We start from the raw sequence: 27,873 nt of genomic DNA, 5'->3' as shown, positions 1-27,873 counted from the left end.
TGGGGACAAAGATTGTACTTTTTGGAGAAATGTCCTCTGGTCTGATGAAACAAAAATAGAACTGTTTGGCCATACTGATCATGGTTATGTTTGGAGGAAAAAGGGGGAGGCTTGCAAGCCGAAGAACACCATCCCAACCGTGAAGCATGGGGGTGGCAGCATCATGTTGTGGGGGTGCTTTGCTGCAGGAGGGACTGGTGCACTTCACAAAATAGATGGCTTCATGAGGGCGGAAAATTATGTGGATATATTGCAGCAACAATGTGTCTTCCAAATGGACAATAAGCCCAAGCATACTTTCAAAGTTGTGGCAAATGGCTTAAGGACAACAAAGTCAAGGTATTGGAGTGGCCATCACAAAGCCCTGACCTCAATCCCATAGACAAATTGTGGGAAGAACTGAAAGAGTGTGCGAGCAAGGACGCCTACAACCCTGACTCAGTTACACCAGCTCTGTCAGGAGGAATGGGCCAAAATTCACCCAACGTATTGTGGGAAGCTTGTGGAAGGCTACCTGAATCGTTTGACCCAAGTTAAAACATTTTTAAGGAAATGCTACCAAATACTAATTGTGTGTATGTAAACTTCTGAACTACAACCATTTTTTCTGAGGTCTTAGCTGATTTCTTTTGATTTTCCCATGATGTCAAGCAAAGAGGGACTGAGTTTTAAGGTAGGCCTTGAAATACATCCACAGGTACACCTCCAATTGACTCAAATGATGTCAATTAGCCTATCAGAAGCTTCTAAAGTCATGACATCATTTTCTAGATGATGACCCACTGGAATTGTGATACAGTGAATTAATTTGTCTGTAAACAGTTCTTGGAAAAATGACTTGTCATGCACAAAGTATATGTCCTAACCGATTTACCAAAACTTTAGTTTGTTAACAAGACATTTGTGGAGTGGTTGAAAAACAAGTTTTAATTTCTCCACCATCAGGGTATGTGAACTTCCGACTTCAACTGTATGTGGCCACTCTAAATCCCCCATGTGCCATTCTCTTTATAATTCCCCCCCTCCAGGTACGCGTCCATTCCCCTCCACATGGTTCCTTTCAACGTGCCCTGGCAAGTTAACCTGGGCGCAGCTATGCTCATGGCCCCCCCAGGTCTACTGGTTCTCCCTCATTTGCCGAGGGGCCCTGCGACTCTTCACTGGCTCTTCCCGCTCCCGGAGGCCCCCGGTCACTGCCAAGGATGACTTGGACGGACAGGCGCCGTCCCAGCCCGCCAATGGGTACAGCACTCATGCCACAGAACAAAAGTCAGACTCTCACTGAGAAGTGGGCGGGAGGGTGAGAGGTAAGGAAGGTGGGGATAATGTACCGGTGGGTGAAGTTGAAAGGGAAAGAAAGGTAGTGAGACTTTGAACAAGCGTAAAAAAAAAAAAATGCTTCAAATGGTACTGTCTTTGTTGCCAGAATCTATACTCAATACCGATATTCTGCTTGTGCGAATAAAGGAATTGAAAGGAGCGTTTGCACATTTTAACAGCACACAACATATGCATCAGAAGCTATTGTTCCCCCTGATGCACGTTGAGAATGGAGAGAGATTAGCCTGAAAGAAGTATAGCAAGTGAGAGGTAGACAGTGTCCTCGTGTAGATCAAATGAAATCCTGTCTGCCTAGGAGGTAAGTTAACACAGGAGTTAGGAATGTATTATACTGGTATGTTTAGTACATTGCTTTAGATAGGCCTAATTCGGCTTAGTAACAAGAAACGACCTCGCCAAGCAGTATTTTGACTTGTTAGTATTTATCTGTATCCTTTGTACTCTTAACAAATGTGTCTAGGGTGGAAGGGAGGTAACCTAATAAGACTATTATGCTGCCTTATCTCAATTGTTTGTGTGTGTACTACATTTTATTTATTTTAATGTGGAATATTTATTTTTTCCTTGGATTGAAAATGTGACAAGTGTTCTTACCTTCACGTTGATTTGGATTGTAGTTCTGTTTCTGATCTCCCATTCTGTGTTTTTATTTTTCATCCATTTTGATCTCCAGTAGTTCAGGTAGCAAATGCATGAACCATTTCGCCTGTTGGCAGTTAAACTCTGCCGCCTTGCAACAGTGTTATTTTATTCAGTGTAGAGAATGTAATTTTGAGGAACAAAATGAATGGCCAATTTTGTGGGCCTTTGGGTTTCTATGCCCTACTTGGGTCCTTAACTTTTGACTGAGTGGTAATTGAAGCATATTAGGTAAATGAGTTAGTGCCAGTGCAACAACAAAAAAGCAGCCCTATTTATTACACATACTGTCATTCATTGGCTGACGTTACACAAGTATTCTGCCCAAGAATATTTAATAAAAAATCAAAAACGTGTTTTATTATCACTGCTGTAATTAGTGAATTGCATAAATCGACCAGAATAGAATCAATACACTGTCTTGGTAGCATTTAGTATAGGTTGACCTTTCTAAAGCTCTTGAAACTGCTTTAGGAGTCTGTTTCCACTTCTTCAGTTTCTTATTTGTACTGAGCAAATTTAATTGAGCCACTGGTTTCAGGAGCATTATTCACTCAGAAAACATAACTATACTTTCCTGAATATGGAAATAAAATACTAGGAAAACAAACAGCCCAGTAACCTTGGATGCAAGAAAGATGGGACAATAACATCTAGACGGCGATAAACTATACCTTTGTTCTATTGGTTAATGGTTCTTGCCATTGGGGGAAAAATGCTTTTAAACTGATTTACTGTATATGCTTATTTTATTTATTTGTGGTTTTGAATTGAATGCATATTTATGCATACGTATTAATGTACCGTATAAACTTCTGAGCCTTATGTGAAGGCTATATTGTTAACTCATAGCTAAAATATACTCCTCTGTTCTGAACTTGTCTGGGTGTTATATCAAGACACTGATTTATATATATAAAAACAAAAAAGAGTAATGTTTATTACAAGGATACAAAACGCACAATCATACAAAATTGGTAATGGCATTTAAAAAAAAAATCAAGCGTCGAAGCTCTTGGCCTGCAGTTTTTCCCCCTCTCTCAGTATCGCCTTTGTCTTGGCGAGAAGATTTTGCTGGGGTCGCTGTCTCTCTCCCTCTCCTTTTCTCGCTCTTTTTGACTGTTGGGAGAGAGTGCCTCCTCGGGCCCGGCCCGGCTGCTCTTCTCGCTCTTGAAGAGGTCTCGTCCAGTCCGAAGAATGTGCTCCTCAATTTTGCGGTGGCGTTTCATGTCTGACAGTACCTTGTCCAACCTAGCCTCCCGTTTGACAGAGGACCGAGCTGAGGACCCTGCGAAAAGAGGACAATGCATGAATAAACCCCAGAATGAGGGTAGTGGTTGACAGCAGTTAACCATTGAGGGTATTTGTTTTAGTTCAGCTGGTGGGTGGAGTTACTCCTGGGTTGAAAAAGTGATCGTATTTGTTTGCTAACCAGTAGTGCTGAGCGAGTGACTAAAAATGTGATAATATATATATATTTTTTTAAACAAGTAACTGACCTACATAAATTATTTGAATTTCATGTCACACAAGTTTCTCTAGAGATGAATAAGATCCAGCCTTAACTGTGCAATGTTGTAATTTCCAACAGGCCAATATTCTACATAGTTTAACTCATAAAATGTGGTCCTTAACTACAATGACCATAATCTGTTGCGCATCAACCTGTCTGATCTGTGTTTATTTCACACCTGCTACAGAAGAGCGAAGAATGCGCAATCGTGAGGTGATAAAGAGCAGCTGTTGCTTTGAGGTATCTACCAGAAAATACATGATCTAAGTGATTGATATGTGGTATTCAGCAGTCAAAAGTACACCTGATTTAATTTTAAGAACTACAAAATTGTGATTTTGTTAGGGCACAGGCAGAATAGAGATGAGATGACTTGGAATGAAATAAAACAAATGTAATACACTAACAAACAGATTTAAATGTGAACAAATGATGATTAACAAGTGGCAGTAATGGGAAGTCACTACTATCATGGGACTTTTATTAATTTATTCTATGTTACAGGATTCAACCCACATAATACATAGTCCATTTAATGTAAATAATCGTAAACCTGTGATAATTCTTTCATAATCTAACAGACTTAAAAAAGCACTAATAACCTGGCTGCCTTCCGGGCATGAGCCGGGTACCCCGCTGAAGCAGACAGCGAAATTGGCTCAACAAAGTCAAATGTCGAGCATGTGGAGAACAGTGTTAGTATTCTGTGTTTTGAAGAAAACTAGTTTGAAAATTAGTGCATACATTTTATGCAAGATACACTATATACACACAAGTATGTGGAGACCCCTTCAAAATGAGTGGATTCGGCTATTTTCGGCCACACCCGTTACTGACATTGGCAGTAGTATGGCCTTAACTGACGAGCTCAGTGACTTTCAACGTGGCACCGTCATAGGATGCCGACAAGTCAGTTCGTCAAATTTCTGCCCTGGTCAACTAAGTGCCGTTATTGTGAACTGTAAACGTCTGGGAGTAACAACGGCTCAGCTGCGAAGTGGTAGGCCACACAAGCTCACAGAATGGGACCGCTGAAGTGCGTAACATCGTCTGTCCTCGGTTGCAACACTCACTTCCGAGTTCCAAACGGCCTCTGAAAGCAACATCAGCACAAGAACTGTTCGAGCTTCATGAAATGGGTTTCCATGGCTGAGCAGCTGCACACAAGCCTAAAATCCATATTAATGCCCATGATCTTTGAATGAGATGTACGACAAGCAGGTGCCCACATACTTTTGGTCAGGTAGTGTACATATTTTTATGAACAATGCATCATGCCACCTTCTTGATAATTATGCCCCAGCACCAGTTTTAGCTGCACTCCGGTTCAGTCTAATTGAATCTCATCAAATCAACTGTGAATATGACTCGATATTAGGCAATAGGCAAGTGCTTATAGACCCTAAGTTGCATGAGAGATACTGTAGAATGAAAGGTATCTTCCAAAACAAAGAATGAGGTAAGTGAAAGTCATGAGCAGCGAGTCATACCTGGTGTCCTGCGTCGGTTGATGAAAGCATTTTTTGGAGTTTGTTGTATCTGTTCTTCATCAAAATCAAACTCTGTGGGAGATGGGGCCCTGACAAAGAAAGAAAATACTAGTCATCCATACTGCCATACTTTATCTTTATAAAAAAACAGGGGGAGTCCCTAGGCCTCTATTTCAACAAACCTAACCCAATGGTGAATCTTAGCACTGGTGGTAGCACTATAGTTTTTTTGGGGGTGTGTCAAATATTTTTGCAATTTTCACAACCTGAATTATGGGCGCAGCAGCTGGCTATGGTGTGAAATGGCTAGGCTTTGACAAATAAACAAGTTGTAGGTTTGTCAGGCTTGACCCCCTCACTGGCCAATCAGAACTTGCTTCATGGCTAAATATGTGGTTGCTTCAAGTTGTGTATTGCATTGTCAGCAAATCCAATTCGAATGTTAGTCCATTTATAGCCTATTTTCTTAAAATGCCCTACAGCAGTGTTTCCAAACTTGGTCCTGGGGACCCCAAGGGGTGCATGTTGTGGTTTTTGCCCTAGCACTACACAGCCAATTCAAATAATCAACTGTGTAATAAATACTAGGGCAAAAACCACAACGTGCACCCCCTCAGGGTCTCCAGGAAACGCTGGCCTACAGAAACAAAATATAATGTAGGCCTATCCCATATTTCCTAAATATGTTGAACATGTTTACACTCCGCATTGTTCTGAGTCAGGGATGGCAACTGGCGGCCCTCAATTTCCAAAACGGGGCCCCTGACCAGTCAACTCAGTCGGGGTCTCAACTTACTGTTGAGTGTTACAATACACAGTCACTCACTCAGATAGCATATTAACATGGCATATTAACATGGCATAAGTCCTGGTAAAATGCGTAAAAATCGCAGGAAATTTGCTTTAAAATTGTAAAGTCTCTAGGCCCCATGGCAAATTTTCTCTACGCTCCGTTGAAAAATGTGCAGACTTGCAATAAATGTACTTTTAAAATTGTTTTTTTTGATTCCATTTTTTAAATTATAAATCTTTGCCGTCATGACGGACCCAGTAAAATGTTTTGCCCGTGGGGTGGGGGTGCCACCCAACCAAATCTTGCTTAGGGGCCGGCTCTGGCCACTGGTATAATGAATTAGGTTAAGAGTTTACTCTAACTGCACAAATCAAACTTTTTGGGACTAGCCAGAGAGCCTTTTAGTGATAGCACATTCATCAGGGACCCCCTCATAAATCAGAACACAACTGGGGTGAGATGAAAAATAGCATTCAAGGAGTTTTTCTATGACCTTGGCAATGCAAGGCCGGACCAAGTCAAGGGCCCTAGGAAGACACATTTTAAGGCCCGCCTCTTGGCATCGAAGAGCCATTTTTGCAGTTTAAAACAGAGGTTAGGGGGCACTATTTTCACCTCCGGATAAAAAGCGGGCCCAAAGTATACTGCCTGCTACTCAGGCCCAGAAGTTAGGATATGCATATATGAATAGAAAACATCTCTGAAGTTTCCAAAACGGTTAAAATCAAGACAAGACAATTCAGCTTATCATTTGTAATTAATTGGGATTAATTTTGGAAGAACATAATTAAACTTTGACATTATGGGGTATTATGTGTAATACATTTTATCCCATTTCTAATTCAGGTTTTAACACAACAAAATCAGTAAAAAGTAAAAAGGTGTGAATACTTTCTGAAGGCATTGTAGCAATAGCCTACAATCGCCATTGAAATGGCCACTACGTGACTTTTCAACGTGAAAGTTTAAAAAACAAACTGGCAAATAACTTACAAGCCAGATTCAGAACTTTGGACAGTGATCGTAATTCCCGAGATTCAACAAAAGAAAGTGGAAGATGCATTTTTTTAAAACAAAATTATCAACGAAAAACAATAAGTCATTAAATAACTTGTTCCTAAACATGCTTCCCGAGTCGCTAACACCTTTCATGCATTGGGCATCCAAACTACACAGAAGCTGGACAAAAATAATGTCCAATATAAATATAGAAGGGGAATATGTTGACTGTTTTGCTGCTTGTGATATTTTAATAAACTACCAGTGCGCCAGTTTTTACATGACGCAATTGCAAACTAAAGTGTGTTTGAAAATAGAGCCCCTAGACTTGTTCAATAAGAAACGATCATTTTGGTTTTCCATTGCGTACCACAATGAACACAACTCTGCTTACCGTAGTCCTCCTGGACCAGAGCTAGAAGGAAACATAACCAACCTTGGATATAAATGAATACACAACTCACTTGCGCTCTCTATCCTCCCTCTCCCTCTCTTTTGCCGCCTCGTCCTCATCATCCCTCTCGGGCGAGGGGGTCCTCTCAGGTGTCGGCGGTCTTCGAGGAAGGGGCACAAAGTTCAGTTCCAGCTTATCCCCTTTTGAAAGGAGCTCATACAGTCTTTTGATTTCGTCGGGAGGGGGCATCCAGTTTTTGGGGTCCTCGATTTCATCATCGCTATAGGTGATTTCCCACTCTCGCTCCACCTGCTTTCGATCGCCTCCCTCCATCTTGCTGTCTGCTTCCATCTCCCCCTTCTGCCCCTCTCCTTCCATCGCATCTCCACTTTTGTCTCCATCTGGAAAAAAAACAGTTGAATCGGACAGAAGCATGCATGTGTGTTAGTAAGTTAGTGTGTCATTCGCAACCATGAAAAACTCATCCAAGGATGCCCTCCAGCTAGTCTTTTTACCTTTCCTGTTACAAAACAATATCCCAAGTATAAATAAGTATCAATGAAATAACTATAAATCTAAGGCCCTTTTTGTATCCCCAAAATGTTGACGGAAAAACTAAATACGAGCGTGTCATAAACAAGACACTTTCCCACTTTTGTGAAATATCATCCAGCCGCAATCTGTAGTTATTTTTCGAATCGGGTATTCGGTGGGGTGGGCGAGAGGCCAGTGGTGATGCGTGAATTTGGCAAGGGAACAGTTAAGACAGATGTGTAAATTAGAAGTTAATTACTATTAATCCGTAATTTGTATGTTTCATAGGCCCTAAATAGAAAACGCAACATGTAAAAAGATCCCCAAAATGTTCCGTACCCATAAAAAGCTTCTCTGTAATTCTATGTAACCTTTTATTTCACTAAGCAAGTCAGTTAAGAACAAATTCTTATTTACAATGACTGCCTACCCCAGCCAAACTCTAACCCGGATGATGCTGGGCCAATTGTGCGCTGCCCTAAGGGACTCCCAATCAAGACCGGTTGTGATATAGCCTGGAATCGAGTCTGTAGTGACACCTCTAGCATTGAGATGCAGTGCCTTAGACCGCTGCGCCACTCGGGAACCTCAACATCCCTGTTAGTGAGTACTTATGCTTTACCAAGACAATCCATCCACCTGACAGGTGTGGCATATCAATAAGCTGATTTAACAGCATGATCATTACACAGGTGCACCTTGTGCGGGGGACAAAGGGTCATTCTATAATGTGCAGTTTTGTCACACAACACAATGCAAGCGATGTCTCAGGTTGAGAGAGTATGCAACTGGTATGATGGCTGCAGGAATGTCCACCAGAGCTGTTGCTAGAGAATGTTATGTTAATTGCTCTACCGTAAGCCGTTGTTTTAGAGAATTTGGTTGTACGTCCAACCGGCCTCACAAACGCAGACCACGTGTAACCACGCCAGTCCAGAACCTCCAAATCCAGCTTCTTCACCTGGGGAATCGTCTGAGACCAGCCACTCGGACAGCTGATGATCTGTGGGTTTGCACAACCAAAGAATTTCTGCACAGACTGTCAGAGACAGTCTCAGGGAAGCTCATCTGCACGCGCGTCGTCCTCACCAGGGTCTTGACCTGACAGCAGTTCAGTGTCATAACCGACTTCAATGGGCAAATGCTCACCTTTTGATGGCCACTGGCACACTGAAGAAGTGTGCTCCTCACAGATTAATCATGGTTTCAACTGTACCAGGCAGATGGCAGACGTGTGGGTGAACCCCATGGTGGTGGTGGGGTTATGGTATGGGTAGGCATAAGCTACGGACAACGAACCCAATTGCATTTTATCGATGACAATTTGAATGCACAGAGATACCGTGACGAAATCCTGAGGCCCACTGTTGTGCCATTCATCTGCCGCCATCACCTCATGTTGCAGCATGATAATGCACGGCCCCATGTTGCAAGAATCTGTACAAAATTCCTAGCAGCGAAAAATGTCCCAGTTCTTCCATGGCCTGCATAATCACCAGGCATGTCAACCATTTGCGCATGTTTGGGATGCTCTGAATCTACGTGTACGACAGCATGTTCCAGTTGCCTCCAATATCCATCAACTTCGCCCAGCCATTGAAGAGTGGGATAACATTCAACAGCCTGATCAACTCTTTGCGAAGGAGGTGTGTTGCGCTGCATGAGGCAAATGGTGGTCACACCATATACTGACTGGTTTTCTGATCCACGCCTCTACCTTAAGGTATCTGTGATCAACAGATGCATATCTGGATTCCCAGTCATGTGAAATTCATAGATTTAGAACCAAATTAATTCATTTCAATTGACTGATTGCCTTACGGAAAAGAGAGAGACAGCTGCATGCATGTGAGCTCACATTTTTCAAGATGTTTTTTGCAAAAAGATAGATTTGGAGTAAGAAACTTGAATTTTTCGGCAGAGACATATACAGGATGCTACTCTCCACAGCATAACCTTCACTCTAGATCAGTGAGAGGTGTAGGCCTTTGAGCCCAACAAATGGCAGGTTACCCCACCCAAATCCAGAGACCTTGATGCTTCTTCCTGCTGTTAACCTCTTCGAGATAGGGGGCGCCCTTTTAATTTTTGGATAAAAAACGTTCCCGTTTTAAACAAGATATGTCACGAAAAGATGCGACTATGCATGGAATTGACAGCCTTGGAAAGACAAAACTATGACGTTTCCAAAACTGCAAAGACATTATCTGTGAGTGCCCCAGAACTAATGCTACAGGCGAAACCAAGATGAAGTTTCATACAGGAAATGCCCCAGATTCTGAAGGCACTGTGTTCCAATGTCTCCTTATATGGCTGTGAATGCGCCAGGAATGAGCCTGCGCTTTCTGTCGTTTCCCCCCATTGTCTGCAGCATTGTGACGTGTTTGTAGGCATAACATTGGAAGATTGACCATAAGAGACTACATTTACCTGGTGTCCCGCCCGGTGTCCTGTGTCGAAATTATTGCGTAATCTGTAGGTCCATGCAAGTTCCATTTCTTCAGAAGAGAAAGTAAACTGCCACGAAGAATTTTATTGTCGATAGATATGTGAAAAACACCTTGAGGATTGATTCTAAACATCGGTTTGCCATGTTTCTGTCGATATTATTGGAGTTAATTTGGAAAAAAGTTAGCATTTTAATGACTTTTCCTTACCCAAACGTGATGAACAAAACGGAGCGATTAGTCGACATAATATTTTTTGTAAAAACGGAACATTTGCTATCTAACAGAGTCTCCTCATTGAAAACATCTGAAGTTCTTCCAAGGTAAATTATTTTATTTGAATTCTTTTCTGGTTTTTGTGGAAAATGTTGCATGCTGAAATAGAGGCATAATCCTATGCTAGGCTAATACTAATACTAATTTGTAAGTCGCTCTGGATAAGAGCGTCTGCTAAATGACTTAAATGTAATGTAAATGTAATACTGTTACACAAATACTTGTTTAGCTATGGTTCAAAAGCATATTTTGAAAATCTGAGATGACAGTGTTGTTAACAAAAGGCTAAACTTGAGAGCAAATAGATTAGATTAATTTAATTTATGATTTTCATGAATAGTTAACGTTGTGTTATGCTAATGAGCTTGCGGATAGATTTAGACAATCCTGGATACAGGTTTTTTTTCGTAGCTAAACGTGATGCAGAAAACGGAGCGATTTGTCCTAAACAAATAATCTTTCAGGAAAAACTGAACATTTCCTATCTGAGAGTCTCCTCATTGAAAACATCCGAAGTTCTTCAAAGGTAAATGATTTTATTTGAATGCTTTTCTGGTTTTTGTGAAAATGTTGCCTGCTGAATGCTAATGCTAAATGCTACGCTAAATGCTACATTAGCTATCAATACTGTTACACAAGTGCTTGTTTTGCAATGGTTGAGAAGCATATTTTGAAAATCTGAGATGACAGTGTTGTTAACAAAAGGCTAAGCTTGAGAGCAAATAGATTAATTTCATTTCATTTGCGATTTTCATGAATAGTTAACGTTGCGTTATGGTAATGAGCTTAAGGCTGTAGTCACGATACCGGATCCGGGATGGCTCGACGCAAGAAGTTAAAAGACCATCCCAAGTGGGTGTGACACAGACTCCTGTTGCCTGCTGCACTGCTGTTTTGATTCCACCTGGCGATCTGTTCAACAAAGCATGACTCCAAACACCCAGAAAAGGCTACTCTCCTCAATGTTATCCTCACAAATAATCCTGATAGGTATCAGTCTGGTGTTTTCTGTAATGGACTTAGTGATCATTGTTTTACAGCCTGTGTTCGTAATGGCTGCTCAGTGAAACGATGTGTCATAGACGCTTGCTAAATAACTTTAATGAGCCAGCCTTCCTTCATGACCTGGCCTCTGTAAATTGGTATAGAATCAGCTTGATTCCCTCTGTCGAAGACACTTGGACCTTCTTTAAAAATATATTTTCAGTGATATTGTTAACTACCCCCATAATAAAAATGAGAATTAAAAACAGGTTCAGCCCCTGGTTCGACCGTGATCTTGCAGAGTTACTCAAGAATTGCATTTGGCGAAAGGCTCGGCACACGCATACTCAGGCTGACTGGCTCTTGTTCAGGCAAATGAGAAATAAGTGCACTCAGGCTATCTGGAAGGCCACTAAGCTAGGCTGGCCCCTCCCGGATGTTGTGTTAAACGCTCTACAACAAAGCTTTGTGTCCAACAAGCTTTCTCTGCCCTTGACCTTTGTTTTGGAGATGTTCAGAGCAAGGTTGGTAAGAACAATATGGCCAATGCTCATTATAGGACACATCACTGCACTCCTCTGTAAACTAGTCATCTCTGTATAACTGTCGCAAGACCCATTGGTTGATGCTTATTTATAAAACCCTCTTACTGCAGCCCTCATCCTCCACATTGAACACCTGCTCTGCCAGTCACATTCTGTTAAAGGTCCCCAAAGCACACAAATCCCTGGGTCGCTCGTATTTTCAGTTCGCTGCAGCTAGCGACTGGAACGAGCTGCAACAAACACTCAAACTGGATAGTTGTATCTCAATCTCTTCATTCAAAGACTCACTCATGGACTCTCTTACTGACATGACTTAAGATGGCGCCAACAGAGATGGTCGCCTCGCTTCACGTCCTTAGGAAACAATGCAGTAATTTGTTCTTTCATGTATTATTTCTTACATTGTTTATTTTTTTATTTTTAATTGAATTTGACCCCTTTTTTCTCCCCAATTTCGTGGTATCCTATTGTTGTAGTAGCTACTATCTTGTCTCATCACTACCCAACTCCCGTACGGACTCGGGAGAGACGAAGGTTGAAAGTCATGCGTCCTCCGATACACAACCCAACCAGCTGTACAGCTTAACACAGCGAGCATCCAACCCGGAAGCCAGCCGCACCAATGTGTCGTTGGGTACACCGTGTACCTGGGAACCTTGGTTAGCGCTCACTGCGCCCGGCCCGCCACAGGAGTCGCTGGTGCCCGATGAGACAAGGACATCCCTACCGACCAAGCCCTCCCTAACCCGGACGACGCTAGGCCAATTGTGCGTCACCCCACGGATCTCCCGGTCGCGGCCGGTTACGACAGAGCCTGGGCGCGAACCCAGGGACTCTGATGGCACAGCTGGCGCTGCAGTACAGCACCCTTAACCACTGCGCCACCCGGGAGGCCATTTCTTACATTGTTAGCCCAGACAATCGGAAGTGTTATTACATACAGCCGGGAAGAACTATTGGATATAAGGACAACGTCAACTTACCAACATTACGAGCAGTAATAGAACTTTCCCGAAGTGGATCTTTTGTTCAGACCTCCACCCAGGACATTAGATTAGATGAGTGTGTTCTTTACCACCATATTGTTCACCTAATACCTTTTTTGCACTATTGGTTAGAGCCTGTAAGTAAGCATTTCACTAAGGTCTACTACACATGTTGTTTTCGGCGCACGTGACAAACTTTGATTTGATTTAGATCTAATCCCAGAGGTCAAACCAAAACAACTTCATCACAGAGTAGGTAGACTGAGTGACCTCCTGGTCATACTTAGAAAGCGAGCACACCATCCACCGCATCTGAGCATATTATTCGCCAATGTCCAGTCTCTAGACAACAAGGTGGACAAAATTAGGGCACGAGTTGCTTTCCAGAGAGACATCAAAGAAGGTAACATTCTCTGTTTCACAGAAACATGGCTCACTCGGGATATGTTGTCAGTATGTACAGCCACCAGGTTTCTTCAAATGTCGCACCGACAGACACAAACATGTCTCTGGTAAGAAGAAGGGTGGAGGTGTATGCCTCATGATTATCGACTCATGGTATAATCATAACATACAGGAACTCTAATCCTTTTGTTCACCTGATCTAGAATTCCTTACAATCAAATGCTGACCGCATTATCTCCCAAGAGAATTCTCTATGAGTGCAATATGTGCCATGTAAGAAAGCTAACGTTTAATTTCCTTGCTCAGAACATGAGAACATATGAAAGCTGGTGGTTCCTTTTAACATGAGTCTTCAATATTCCCAGGTAAGAAGTTTTAGTTTGTAGTTATTATAGGACTATTTCTCTCTATACCATTTGATTTTCATATACCTTTGGATGCTCTTATAGGCACTTTAGTATTGCCAGTGTAACAGTATAGCTTCCGTACCTCTCCTCGCTCCCATCTGGGCTCGAACCAGGAACACAACGACAACAGCCACCCTCGAAGCAGCGTTACCCATGCAGAGCAAGGGGAACAACTACTCCAAGTCTCAGAGTGAGTAACGTTTGAAACGCTATTGCCGCTAACTAGCTAGCCATTTCACATCGCATCGTTACACCAGCCTAATCTCAGGAGTTGATGGGCTTGAAGTCATAAACAGCAGCGCTGCTGGCAAAACGCACGAAAGTGCTGTTTGAATGAATGCTTATGAGCCTGCTGGTGCCTGCCATCGCTCAGTCAGACTGCTCTATTAAATCATAGACTTAATTATAAAACAATAACACACAGAAATACGAGCCTTAGGTCATTAATATGGTCAAATACGGAAACTATTATCTCGAAAATAAGATGTTTATTCCTTCAGTGAAATACGGAACTGTTCCGTATTTTATCTAAATGGTGGCATCCATCAGTCTAAATATTCCTGTTACATTGCACAACCTTCAGTGTTATGTCATAATTACGTAAAATTCTGGCAAATTAGTTCGCAATGAGCCAGGCGGCCCAAACTGTTGCATATACCCTGACTCTGCGTGCAATGAACGCAAGAGAAGTGACACAATTTCACCTGGTTAATATTGCCTGCTAACCTGAATTTCTTTTAGCTAAATATGCAGGTTGAAAAATATGTACTTCTGTGTATTGATTTTAAGAAAGGCATTGGTGTTTATGGTTAGGTACACGTTGGAGCAACGACAGTCTTTTTTCGCGAATGCGCACTGCATCGATTATATGCAACGCAGGACACGCTAGATAAACTAGTAATATCATCAACCATGTGTAGTTATAACTAGTGATTATGATTGATTAAGTTTAATGCTAGCTAGCAACTTACCTTGGCTTCTTACTGCATTCGCAAAACAGGCGGGCTCCTCGTGAGGCAGGTGGTTTGAGCGTTGGACTAGTTAACCGTAAGGTTGCAAGATTGAATCCCTGTGCTGACAAGGTAAAGATCTGTCAATATCTGTCGTTCTGCCCCTGAACAAGGCAGTTAACCCACCGTTCCTAGGCCGTCAATGAAAATAAGAATGTGTTCTTAACTGACTTGTCTAGTTAAATAAAGGTGTAAAATACACACACGTGTGTATATATATATATAAAAATCTGCAAAATCGCCGTCCAAAATGACCAATTTCCGATTTGTTATGAAAACTTGAAAATCAGCCCTGATTAATCGGTAGACCTCTAGTTTACATATCCTAAATTACTCATCTATGTAGATAGTATAAAATATTATCTATTGCACCTTGCCTATGCCATCGCGCATCCATGTACATATCCTTACTCCATCCCCTTGCATTGTGTGTAAGGTAGTCGTTGTGAATTTGTTAGATATTACTGAACTAGAAGCACACGCATTTTAGTACACTCGCATTAACATCTGCTAACCATGTGTATGTGACCAATAAAATTTGATTTGACAGTTTGCATGTTGTATTGTTGTCTCTACCATCTTGCTCTTTGTGCTGTTGTCTGTGCCCAATAAAGCTGTGTTGGCATGTGTTGCTGCCACACTATGTTGTCCTCTTTGGTATTTTGTTATTCTATTTTAAATGTTTAATCCCAGCCCCCAGCCCCCATCCCCGCAGGAGGCCATTTGGTAGTCCGTCATTGTAAATACGAATTTGTTCTTAACTGACTTGCCTAGTTAAATAAAAACAAAAAAAATATGAACTGTATCTCAGTAAAATCTTTGAAATTGTTGCATTAATATTTCTTTTCAGTGTATTAGACCTAGGCTACAATGAATTTAAGCCATCACCTGAGCTTGGTTGTAGGTAAACATCTGAAAGAATGACAAGAAAACCCACCTAAACATGCCTAAATCCTGCTATATTGTTCTGTGGGCAGATTAAACAAAATATAAAAAAATTCTGATGACCTAATTAAGCATTCAAAGAATCAAACATGGCGGAGGTTAGATAATGCAGTGGGGTTTCTTTGCGACCTCTGGTGCGGAGGGCCTTGAATATGCAAAGTGTTTGAGTCCAGTGTCCAAAACCTTGGTCTCTGTCGAATGTTGTGGGTCTTTCATCAGTACAACCCCAAACACACACCAAAAAGTATCTGGGAAGGGTTAAGGAAAAAATGCTGGACTGGCCAACAATGAGTACAGATCTGAATCCATTACAAAACCTATGGTAGCAGTTGGTCTAGACTAAATTACAAACTGGGTGGTTCGAGCCCTGAATCCTGATTGGCTGACAGCCGTGGTATATCAGACCGTATACCACAACATTTATTTTTACTGCTCTAATTAAGTTGGTAACCAGTTTATAATAGCAGTAAGGCACCTCTGGGGTTTGTGATATATGGCTAATATACCACGGCTAAGGGCTGTGTCCAGACACTTTGTTGTGTCGTGCCTAAAAACAGCCCTTAGCCGTGGTATTTTGGACAAATACCACACCTCATTGCTTAACATCACTAGGGCAGCATTCGGAATTTGGATGAAAAGCATGCCCAAATTAAACTGCCTGCTACTCAGGCCCAGAAGATAGGATATGCACATGGTAGTAGATTTGGATAGAAAACACTATAAAGTTTCCAAAACTGTTCAAATAATGTCTGTGAGTATAACAGAACTGATATGTCAGGCGAAAACCCGGGGATAATCCAACCCGGAAGTACTATTATTTTGAAAGGCTGTTTTTCCATTGAAAGCCTATCCACCATACAAAGACTTAGGACCCAGTTCACGGTCTCTATTGCTTCCTCTAAATGTGGCCGGTCTTTAGGCATTGTTTCAGGTTTGAACTATTAAAAATGAGGGAGATACAGCACTTTCAATCATCAGCCATGCGCCTGATCGGGAAAGCGCCTTTCCTATTGACAAAGCTTTTGTCCGGTTGAAATATTATTGATTTCAAAAACAACCAGAGGAGTGATTTTAAACATCGTTTGGAATGTTTCTACTAACTTTTTTATTGTACTTTTCGCCTGGACTTAGTGCACTCGTCTTAAGCATTCGGATTACTGGACAAAACACACAAACAAAAAGGAGGTATTTGGTCATAAAGAGGGAGATTATCAAACAAAACAAACATTTATTGTCTAACATGGAGACCTGGGAGTGCCACCAGATGAAGATCATCAAAGGTAAGTGATTCTTTTTAATGCTATTTCTGACTTTTGTGACACTCTCCTTGGCTGGAAAATGGCTGTATGGGTTTCTGTGGCTAGGTGCAGACATAACACTTGTATCGTTTATCAATGTTTATGATGAGTATTTCTGTAATTTGATGTGGCTCTCTGCACTTTCACCAGATGTTTGTTTGAGACAATGCATTTCTGACCATAACGCGCCACTTTAAACTGAGATTTTTTGATATAAATATGAACTTTATCGAACAAAACATACATGTATTGTGTAACATGAAGTCCTATGAGTGCCATCTGATGAAGATCATCAAAGGTTAGTTATTAATTCTATTTTTGCTTTTTGTGACGCCTCTCTTTGGCTGGAAAAATGGCTATATGGTTTTCTGTGATTAGGTGCTGACCTAACATAATCGCATGGTGTGCTTTCGCAGTAAAGCCTTTTTGAAATCGGACACTGTGGTTGGATTTACAAGAAGTTTATCTTTAAAATGGTGGATAATACTTGTATGTTTGAGGAATTTTAATTATGGGATATCTGTTGTTTTGAATTTGGCGCCCTGCAATTTCACTAGCTGTTGTCGAGGTGGGAGGCTAGCATCCCACTTTTACCAGAGAGGTTAAGCACCCCTCAAACACAGCTGAAGAGTGGGACAAATTGCCAGTAGAAAAGTGCAGCAATCTCATTGATGGTTACAAGAAGCATTTGTCAGTGGTTATCTTGACCAAAGGCTGTGCATCAAGTACTAGCTCCTGGCCTGGGTGCTAAAATTTTTATTTCAACTTTATTTAACTAGGCAAGTCAATTAAAAACAAATTCTTATTTACAGCATACCAAGAGGCAAAAGGCCTCCTGCTGAGACGGGGATTAGAAAAAAAACATCACGACAAGAGACACCAACACTGGATAAAGAGAGACCACAACATGGCAGCAACACAACAACACGGTAGCAGCACAAACATGGTACAAACATTGTTAGGCACATACAACAGTGTGAAAGGCAAAAAAGTAAGCACGACAATACATCACGCAAAGCAGCCACAAGTGTCAATAAGGGGGTATATATTTGAGTCTTTGAATGAAGAGATTGAGATAAAAAAAAACTGTCCTGTTAAAGTGTTTTTTTTTGCAGCTCATTCCAGTTGCTAGCTACAGTGAACTGAAAAGAGGAGTGACCCAGGGATGTGTGCGCTTTGGGGACCTTTAACAGAATGTGACTGGCAAAATGGGTGTTGTATGTAGAGGATGAGGGTTGCAGTAGATATCTCAGATAGGGGGGAGTGAGGCCTAAAAGGGTTTTTATAAATAAGCATCAACCTGTAGGTCTCACGCCGGGTATACAGAGATGAACAGAGTACAGTGATGTGCCCTATAAGGAGCATTGTTGGCAAATCTGAGTGGCCGAATGGTAAAGAACATCAAGCTGCTTAAGAGCACCCTTACTTGCCAATCTATGAATGGTCATCTGCATCAGGGTTAGTTAGGCAGCTGGGGTGAAAGAGTGATTACAAATGAGGAAGATTAGATTTCTCCTTAGTCTGTAGCTGAGAGAAAGACTGTGTACCATCTAGCCATACTCCCAAGTACTTGTATGAAGTGACTACCTCAAGCTCTAAACCCTCAGAGATAGTAATCACACTGGTTGGGGGGGTGGGGGAGCATTCTTCTTACTGAACCACATAACCTTGTTCTGAACACCTCCAAAACAAAGGTCAAGGGCAGAGAAAGCTTTGTTGTAGAGCGTTTAACGCAGAATCCAGGGAGGGGCCAGCTGAGTATAAGACTGTTTAAGACTGTTTCCTCTGCATATAAATGGATGAGAGAGCTTCCTACTGCCTGAGCTACACTACATCACCAAAAGTATATGGACACCCCTTCAAATGATCAGATTTGTGTATTTCAGCCACACCTGTTGCTGACAGGTGAATAAAATCAAGCACACAGCCATGTAAATCTCCATAGACAAACATTGGCAGTAGAATGGCCCATACTGAAGAGCTATGCAACCTTTCCAACACGTCAGTTCGTCAAATTTCTGCCCTGCTAGCGTCACCTTTAAGTGCTCTTATTGTGAAGTGGAAACATCTTGGAGCAACAACAGCTCAGCCACGAAGTTGAAGGACACACAAGCTCACAGAACGGGACCGCCGAGTGCTGAAGTGCGTAAAATCGTCTGTCCTCGTTTGCAACTCACTACCGAGTTCCAATATGCCTCTGGAAGCAACGGCAGCACAAGAACTGTTTGTCGTGAGCTTCATGAAATAATAAACTAAAACATCAAATTTACATAAGTATTAAGACCCTTTACTCAGAACTTTGTTGAAGCACCTTTGGCAGCAATTATAGCCTTCGAGTCTTCTTGGGTATGAATACTATTTGAATGCAATGGAACGGGTGTAACGGGCCAGAGATAGATAGTCTGTGAAAAAGGGTCTACTTGCTGTTCACACAAACCAACACTGTTTTGGATGGGAATGTTAGTTCTACTAATTCTAATCCTATGGGACAATTGTTATATGTATGTAATATTTGTAGCATTGTACAGCTGAGCCAGAGTCTTCTTCAGACCTAACTCAAATTTAAATATCGGCTGTGTCATCATCACTTCGGATAATTATTTGACACGTTGAACTTTTTTCATTTGAACAATTCTGGGTGGCAAAAGCTGTAAGGGGATAAGATGGGGAGAAAAAAAGACAGATCAGATCTTGAAAACGTGACCGCAGTAATTGGTGAGTACGTTTTTCATCATCGATTGCAAATGAGCATTTGCGCAGGTATTGTCAAAATATTGTGTTAAAAATAATGACTTATAAGTGACTCATGGCAGAAAGAATGGTGAATATTATTCCAGACACTGATATGGGTTAAAGGGATACTGCGAGATTTAGGTTGTTTTTCTCAGTCAGATGAACTCATTTCTGTCTCAGCGTGTAGTCTGGAGATGTTAGCACATAGTTAGCTTAGCACAATTACTAGAAGTTTCCCACAGTAGCCAGGTCCTCTCAAAAACAGACTTTCAACTACTCCAAAGCTGGGTGGTTGGTCATTTTAGTCTTACAAAGCTATACATAGTAGGGATGCATGATATATCAGGGAATATATCGGTATCGGCCGATGCCTAGTTTAACGCACGATGTGCAAAACTGATGTCAAAGCTGACGTGCATACCTATATAACGAAGGTACATGATGTAATGAATACATGTAAAATTTTGCGTAACACAGCATTCCTAAACTAGCCCAGAATGTCTGCTGTGTGGATTGAGCAGTCAAGCAGTCATTTGAAAGAGTAACACATTTTCAGCGAGACAACTCAAAGGCGAAATCCATTAAAGCCAAGATAATGGAATTCATTGCCCTTGACAATCAACCGTTCTCTGTCGTGGGTGATGTTGGCTTTCGCCGACTGGTCGAGCACCGTTACACACTACCAAGTGCGCTATATTTCAGATGTTGCCCTACCGGAGTTACACAGTAATAGCATCACTGCTATTAGCTTCACAACATACATAGTATAGAACACCGTTTGGGTCTTTGTGTGTAAAAAAAGATAGTAGCACTCAAAGCTGTGCAAAAAAAGTCAGCAAACACTGGCCACGAACGATGTGTTTACAAAACCGCGTTGGTAATAAAGCATTTGTTCGACCGCAACTTCTGGGGTAGCTAGCTTTAGTTTGATACCTAGCTAGCACCAATACAACCAGCTTGAAACAATGACCAGTAGAAACTGCAGTCATTTTCATTTATTCTTAGCAATGATTTAGGAATCCTTCTGAGTAAGTATTAGCTAGGTTGCCACTTGTTGTTCACCTATTGAAATTGAACAGTTCATGAAAATAAATAGCGAGCCAGCTACTTAACCTTGTTGTCCAAAGCTAACGTTATAAAGCAGCCAGCTAGCTTCATCTGGCTAGTGAGGCTTGACCAGAACGGGGTTATGTGTTGTGAAGCTAGCCACAATAAGGATTAGGCACAATATTAGAATTTGCGGTTTGCCTTCAGAATAAAAGTATGTCATTGACGGTGATGTAAATGTTTACAAATAGTAGAATTATGCCATACTTTTATTTTTTAGGCAAACTGCAAAGTCCACTATTGTGGCTAATTCTTATTGTGGCTAGCTTCACATAGATGGGTCCGACCACCATTAATACGGTCTTATAAATTAGGGTTATTTTAGATGACACCTAGATGACTAGCACTGTAGCTGCGCGAAACACCTTTACCAGCATCATAGCATATGTATTGATGAATCTTTGTGACATATGATATAAGAGTGATAGTGTAATAACTACATAAAAATGTAATAACTACATAAAAATATAATGAACGAGTTAAATTATGTGACGTGCAGTCATGTTCAAGTCCTGATTGGTCAACAAACATATTTGACACGCAAAGACCCAAACGGCGTTCCATAGAAATCCTGGTTGACAATGAAATGACTGAACAAATGAACAATGAAATAGCACAGCAAGTAAGTGAAAGAAATAGGTTTTCATGATGTTTTACTGGTAATGGGACATACGTAAATGCAAACAAAATAACTTTTTGGTCAGTGTGTGTAACCTTCATTTAACTGGGCGAGTCAGTTAATTAGGAACAAATATTTGCAATGACAGCCTACCCCGGGCAAACCCGGACAACGCTAGGCTGTATGTCAAATTTGAGGATTCCATTGACAATTTGGTGTCTCTAAATACAAAGTTGTCATAGGTGTTACTCAATTTAAATGAGGGGAAATTACATTGTGAGCAAAATTATTAATCATGTCACTTGTGTAAATTATTTTCAAAGGGTTAATTATCTTAGATTTTAGCATCTGTGGCCATTTAAGAAAATCCTCAAGCCCCGGCCAAACTCTCCCCTAACCTGCACGACACTGGGCCAATTGTGCGCCGCCCTACGGGACTCCTGATCACGGCCGGTTGTGATACAGCCTTGGGTCGAACCAGGGTCTTTAGTGAAACCTCTAACACTGAAATGCAGTGCCTTAGACCGCTGCACCACTCGGGAGTGGGGTCCAGGGGTGAGACAGAAATATTTTTGCTATTTTCACAAGCAATTATTATGAGCGCAATTGCGGGCAGTGGCGCGAAATGCTGGGTTTTGGTAAATAAACAAGTTGTAGTTGTGACAAGGGCTTGGCCACTCACTGGCCAAACAAGGCGTTCCATGGCTTAACCTCTTGGAACCACCCATCCCGGATCCAGGATAATTGTCATCAACTACACTAAAAAGCATAGCGCAACGGTCAAATAATCTTACTAGAAAATATTCATATTCATGAAAATCACAAGTGAAATATAGCGAAACACAGCTTAGCCTTTGGTTAATCACCCTGTCATCTCAGATTTTGAAATTATGCTTTGCAGGGAAAACAATACAAGCATTTGTGTAAGTTTAACGATATACTAAGAAAACATTATGTACACCTAGCGGCAGGTAACTTGATCACAAAAATCAGAAAACAATCAAATGAATTGTTTACCTTTGATGAGCTTCGGATGTTTTCACTCACGAGACTCCCAGTTAGACAGCAAATGTTCCTTTTGTTCCATAAAGATATTTTTTATATCCAAATACCTGTTAGTTTGATACGTTATGCCTAGGAATCCACCGGAAATAGCGGTCACGACAACGCAGACAAAAATTCAAAAATATATCCATAATATCGACAGAAACAAGGCAAACGTTTTTTATAATGAATCCAAGGTGTTTTTCAAATATCTATTCGATAATATATCAACCGGGACAGTTGGCTTTTCACTAGGACCGGGAGGAAAAATGGCTACCTCTCTGTTTTGCCTAAAATCCAACAACAGACCACTTACGCAATGTGGACGTTTATGCTCATTCTTCAAAATAAAGGCTTGAAACTACGTCTAAAGGCTGTAAACACCTTAGGGAAGCCACAGAAAAGGGAATCTGGTTGATATCCCTTTCAATGGGCAATAAAGATGCATAGAAAGACAGGGGTTTCAAAATAAGAGTCACTTCCTGATTGGATTTTTCTCAGGATTTAGCCTGCAATATCAGTTCTGTTATACTCACAGACAATATTTTTACAGTTTTGGAAACTTGTGTTTTCTATCCTAAGCTGTCAATTATATGCATATTCTAGCATCTGGTCCTGAGAAATAGGCAGTTTACTTTGGGAATGTTATTTTTCCAAAAACAAAAATAGTGCCCCCTAGCTTCAAGAGGTTAATATTGCATGCGTTTGTCTGAAGTGCTTTAGGTTATTGACGGTCTTTGCGTCAATACGTTCTGTAGGTTATTGACGGTCCTCAATTCGGCTGAGGGCATGGAATATTCTCGTCCTAGTTCATTGTGGATTGACACTACAGATTAGTAGCCCTTTACATTCATACCAGTATACGGGTTGAAAATGGCAGATATTGACACTCATAAGCGCCTAAATTGGAACGCAGTGGCTGTACAGGTTCTCCGCTTCACAGCTCTGTATTGGTTTTTACTGACAGCTGCTCTGAATTTAAGCACTGCGCGAGACAAGAGGTTTCCCCCTCCCTCCTGCTAATTGGGCAACTTTAACAAATGTTTTTGTTGTCTGAGTGAGGGAAATGCAGTAAATTACAAGGACTCTATGTATTTTGAAGGATGAGACGTTGAGGATTATAAAACATACCGCTTTAATGTCATACATGCAAGCCAAACATCCGTGAGTCCAAATGTGTACTTCACATTTCCATAATCATAAAACAAATATAATATACAGTGTCAACGTTTATGATCACTATGTTTGATGTACAGTTACAAGATGTCATGGCGCTATATCCTGGGTTGTCCTGAACAGAATTAGGTTATATTTGTTGTATTGTGAAGACAATTTGCCGTGGAACATGCATCTAAATGCACTCATGACTCCATTCTACTCTCACCAAAACTACAATTTGCTTCTCTGAATTACCTAATGAAAGCCTAACACTGTAATATCGTATTTTCTAATTTAGCTAGTCATGTTGTTAATAGAACAAGCTTTCAAATTATACCCACCTGACCCAGATAATGGACCGCTTTTGGATTGCGTAAACAGCAACAGTACATTGTGTAAAGGCGGAGATGCAGGGTTGTGTTCCAAACAAAACGTCTACAAGTGTGCTTTCTAATACTTCCTCAACCGCACAGCTAGGAGAGCTGAAAAAAGTGCCTTATAGTTGAAGACACTTCTTTGATTCATAAAAGTGCATTCAAATTACTAAACTGTACACACTCAAAACCTTGTTGCACCTACTCCAAATTTGCTCGTTATGCTACTGAATGTATATAGAATATTTTCAGATTTTGTTATCAACAAAATGAGGTGAAAAGTACAGTAAATGTAGAATAGACATAAAATCAATAGTGTAATGTTCGGATTCAGTCTTCTGTCAGGTAAACTGTTGTGTCCTCACCTTTAGTCTAATAACTGTTCCATAATCTCCAAACTGTTCCCTTTTAATTGCTACCATGGTTATGCATTTCCATATTTCATCTGAAAGAAAGATCTCAATTTAGCCTTATCTAAATAGGCCAATTCCCACGAGTGTAAGGGATTAAATAGCATAAGCGACAGTTTACAACAACAACAAATCTGGCGTTTGCGCAATATATTTTTGGAGTGTTGACAGTCAACATTGTAACTGGCTTTAACGAGTGTAGGCCTTCACGCATCGCACTTCTCAAATAAAAAAACACTAGGCTCCCGTAAATGGAATTGTATGTGTGAGGCACATTCTCAATAAGCAAGATATATCCTAGGCCTGCCATTCATATGGCGTTAATGGACTGAAAAATGTTAACAGCCTACGTTTGGAGGAGCGCGTCTTTGGTAGCTGGACAAGAGGTGCTCTTTGGAAATATGGGGAGGTATTCAAGCTAAATGGAGTATGCATTTCAGGTAGGTCTATGTGAATTGTGAATAATGCAAAAGCATGTTGGCAAAAGCCTCACGTGTAGACCATTTAAAAACCTTTTATGGATAGACTACTTGGCTAATGCATGGCCAGGATGAGAAAGACACCAGACACAAGCAATTGTTACAGGAAAATAACTTAAATGGTTCTAAATAGGAGTGTCACCGGATTATCTCAACTCTCGTTCCATGAAGGGCATATAGCCTACCGAAGGGTTTTTATGCACATCCAAAATAATAAAAGGAGCTGGATAAAATAATGTAATAGACTACATAGATAAAAAGGGGATGTCCGCTCACTGTTTTGCTGCTACCACAATTCATCTTTTAATAAAGCCTTGGTGATTAAGATTTATTTCAAAGCAGTCTCACGAGCCAAACCTTTTATCGATAATCTTGACTACCTGGGGAATGCATTGGGCATGACAAAAAAAACTGCCTTCACTGAGCGGCTATAAAATATTTTTTAATGTTTCTAAATACGAGGTTTACGGCCACAAAAAGCACACCTCTCTTGTTCCATGTGCATATGGGCACTGTGCACCACGGCTGGATAGGCTGGACTTTCGTTGTCAAAATCCTGTCCTCACAAACCTAAACCTTTTTAAGAACACACCTCAGATATTGATCCCCCCTCCCACCACAGCACAAGCGAGCTCATATAAGACAGGTAAATTACCAATCTTGGTGCTAGGGTTTGAATATAGAAGAGCGCAGGCTTTAACAGGTCGAAATTGCAAACAAGCGTGTGTTTCACAATTGCGCTGGCTTAACGCTAGCTGAAAATAGAGCCCATTGAGGACACTTAGGACTTAAAGCAGCTAGCTAGGTAGAGGCTTCTTTCTTCCCATAAAGTTGTGAGTGTAGTTAGCATTACCCCAGAGGGGCCTACCTTTTGCATCCTCTGATTTGGTCTCCTCTGCTTTTGCAGCTGCCACATCCGTCCCGTCTTTGTCACCTTCCTCTTCCATACCAGTGGTTTTCTCAGTGTCCTCCACTCCGAGTACCTCTATTCCCTCTCTCAGTGAGGAGTCTGTTGTAGCCTCTGCAGCCTGCATCATCTTGTTGTTGCTACTATGCTGGAGAGAGAGTTTGCGTTGAGTTACATGTTAGCACCAGTAACAGTAATGTTTACTACAAACCCACTCCTAGTACAGAAGATATGCATATAAAAAAACAATCTATGTTGAGAATGTTTCTTTCAACACAGCTTATGGAGAAATTTCGGGTCAGAAAAAAAGCCTGGCTATTACATGGACGCTGAACATTTAGCCTGCTCCACAGTCCCTATGGAAGCTCTAGTCTACATTCCCTGGTTATATTCTGTTGAACTCTTTTAAACTGTCTCCATGGCTAAGGTAATACATGTTACCTTACAAAAAGTTGGTTTAAAACGAATCCTTGATGCGGACAAGACTAAATATACAGTGCCTTCAGAAGGTATTCATACCCCTTGACTTATTTCAACAACAAAAAAGGCATATTTGACAGCGATTACAGCTGTGAGTCTTTCTGGGTAAGTCTCCACACCTGGATTGTGCAACATTTGCCCATTTTTTAATTTTTTTTATTCTTCAAGCTCTGTCAAATTGATTGTTGATCATTGCTAGACAACCATTTTCAGGTTGCCGTAGATTTAAGTAAAAACTGTAACTTAGATTTGGCCTTGTGTTTAAGGTTATTGTTCTGCTAAAAAAAATGTTTTGAATCTCCCAGTGTCTGGTGGAAAGCAGACTGAACTAGGTTTTCTCCCGTGCTTAGCTCCATTAAATGTTTTAAAATCCCGAACACCCATAATGATTACAAGCATACCCATAACATGATGCAGCCACCATGTGCATGAAAATATGGAGAGCAGTACTCAGTAATGTGTTGTATTTTCCCCAAACATAACACTTTGTATTCAGGACAAAGTTTTAAATGTACTAATTTAGCAAAATACCAGTAAGCTGAACACACATCTGACATGTGTATAGAGAGTATGTTTTTATGTCTTGGTCTTCAACATATCAATGTATTTCAACATATTGATTATTCATTTGGACAGAATTCTACTTAAATCAGGTAAAAACGACCGAATAAGCCAAAAAACATGATATGATTGATAGATTTGGATGATAGTGAAATCGTGAAAATATTTTTTTTTGACTACTTTTAGCCTAGCTACACATTACATGTTATTAAAGTCAGCTAGCTATATGCTAGCTGACTAAACTCCACTCCATGGTGAAGACGTTTCTGATGAACTCCACCAAAGGAGTGGAGCAGAGACCAGGCTTTGTGGAATTCAAGTCTGACTACAATCGATTTGCCTAAGGTCAATACTTCAAAATAATTTAATTACGAAACATGTACCTTGTACTTGTGTGTCCTCTGTAGTTGCCTGCCTTTCTTTGTTTGCTGAAATCCATACTTTTTCAATAAACGTTCATCAAATACAACCACAGGCTGGTTCAACTGGCACATGCGATGAGTTGCCATCTTAGATCAACAGTAATGAGCAAATTGATAAAGTTTGAATCTCAGCAAAAAAACAAAACCATGCAACTACACTGTGGACAAATATATGTAAATTAAGCGTTTCAGAATTAAACACGTTTAAAGCATTCACCTTGGGCGAATCAGTGTAGTCGGAGCTGAATTCCACAAAGCCTGGTCTCTGCTTCACTCCTTTGGTGGAGTTCGTCATAAACTTCCTTCACCATGGAGTGGGGTTTAGTCAGCTAACTATATGTTAGTGAGCAGAAACATGCAATGCAATTGTCACTGTAAGAAACTATTGCAAGATATTGCGTTTGCTACCTTAATCCAATTGTCAGTTTGTTTTCGCAGATAGATCGGGTAGACAACGCAAATGATCCTACCAGTTAGTAATTGATAAATGCATCAAAAGTCTAAATATTCAAAACTAAGCAGATGGGAGACACACAGAAGTAAACACAGCGCCATTTTCTGGATAAACGAGAC

General features: G+C 40.9%; 2 protein-coding genes across 4 annotated transcripts in view; one reads left to right on the top strand and one right to left on the bottom strand.

The window, feature by feature from the left end:
• The window catches only part of tlcd3bb (TLC domain containing 3Bb), a 45,887-nt gene extending 43,030 nt beyond the window's left edge, over nucleotides 1–2,857 (top strand). Inside the window, 2 exon segments of the mRNA XM_046369389.1 lie at nucleotides 1,029–1,107; nucleotides 1,109–2,857. Of these exon segments, the coding sequence (XP_046225345.1) occupies nucleotides 1,029–1,107; nucleotides 1,109–1,285 (256 nt within the window). The 3' untranslated portion in view covers nucleotides 1,286–2,857.
• A 39-nt stretch (nucleotides 2,858–2,896) lies between these two features.
• pagr1 (PAXIP1 associated glutamate-rich protein 1) lies at nucleotides 2,897–27,867 on the bottom strand. Of its 3 annotated transcripts, XM_046369385.1 has the most exons (6): nucleotides 27,518–27,867; nucleotides 27,262–27,306; nucleotides 25,799–25,985; nucleotides 7,240–7,570; nucleotides 4,984–5,072; nucleotides 2,897–3,268 (listed from the first exon to the last, which is right to left on the bottom strand). In XM_046369385.1, the coding sequence occupies exons 1-6, from the start codon at nucleotides 27,593–27,595 to the stop codon at nucleotides 3,021–3,023; spliced, it is 978 nt and encodes a 325-aa protein (XP_046225341.1). In that variant the 5' UTR covers nucleotides 27,596–27,867; the 3' UTR covers nucleotides 2,897–3,020. The 3 variants fall into 3 exon arrangements, with proteins under 3 accessions (XP_046225341.1, XP_046225343.1, XP_046225344.1); XM_046369387.1 differs by lacking the exon at nucleotides 27,262–27,306; XM_046369388.1 differs by lacking the exon at nucleotides 27,262–27,306 and having other exon boundaries at nucleotides 27,709–27,867.
• Nucleotides 27,868–27,873: the final 6 nt, after the last annotated feature.

Source organism: Oncorhynchus gorbuscha, linkage group LG11, assembly GCF_021184085.1.
Source record: "Oncorhynchus gorbuscha isolate QuinsamMale2020 ecotype Even-year linkage group LG11, OgorEven_v1.0, whole genome shotgun sequence".
In the NCBI taxonomy this organism is placed as follows: Eukaryota; Metazoa; Chordata; class Actinopteri; order Salmoniformes; family Salmonidae; genus Oncorhynchus; species Oncorhynchus gorbuscha.
The sequence above is the reverse complement of the archived record's forward strand: the minus strand, read 5'-3'. Positions and strand labels throughout refer to the sequence as shown.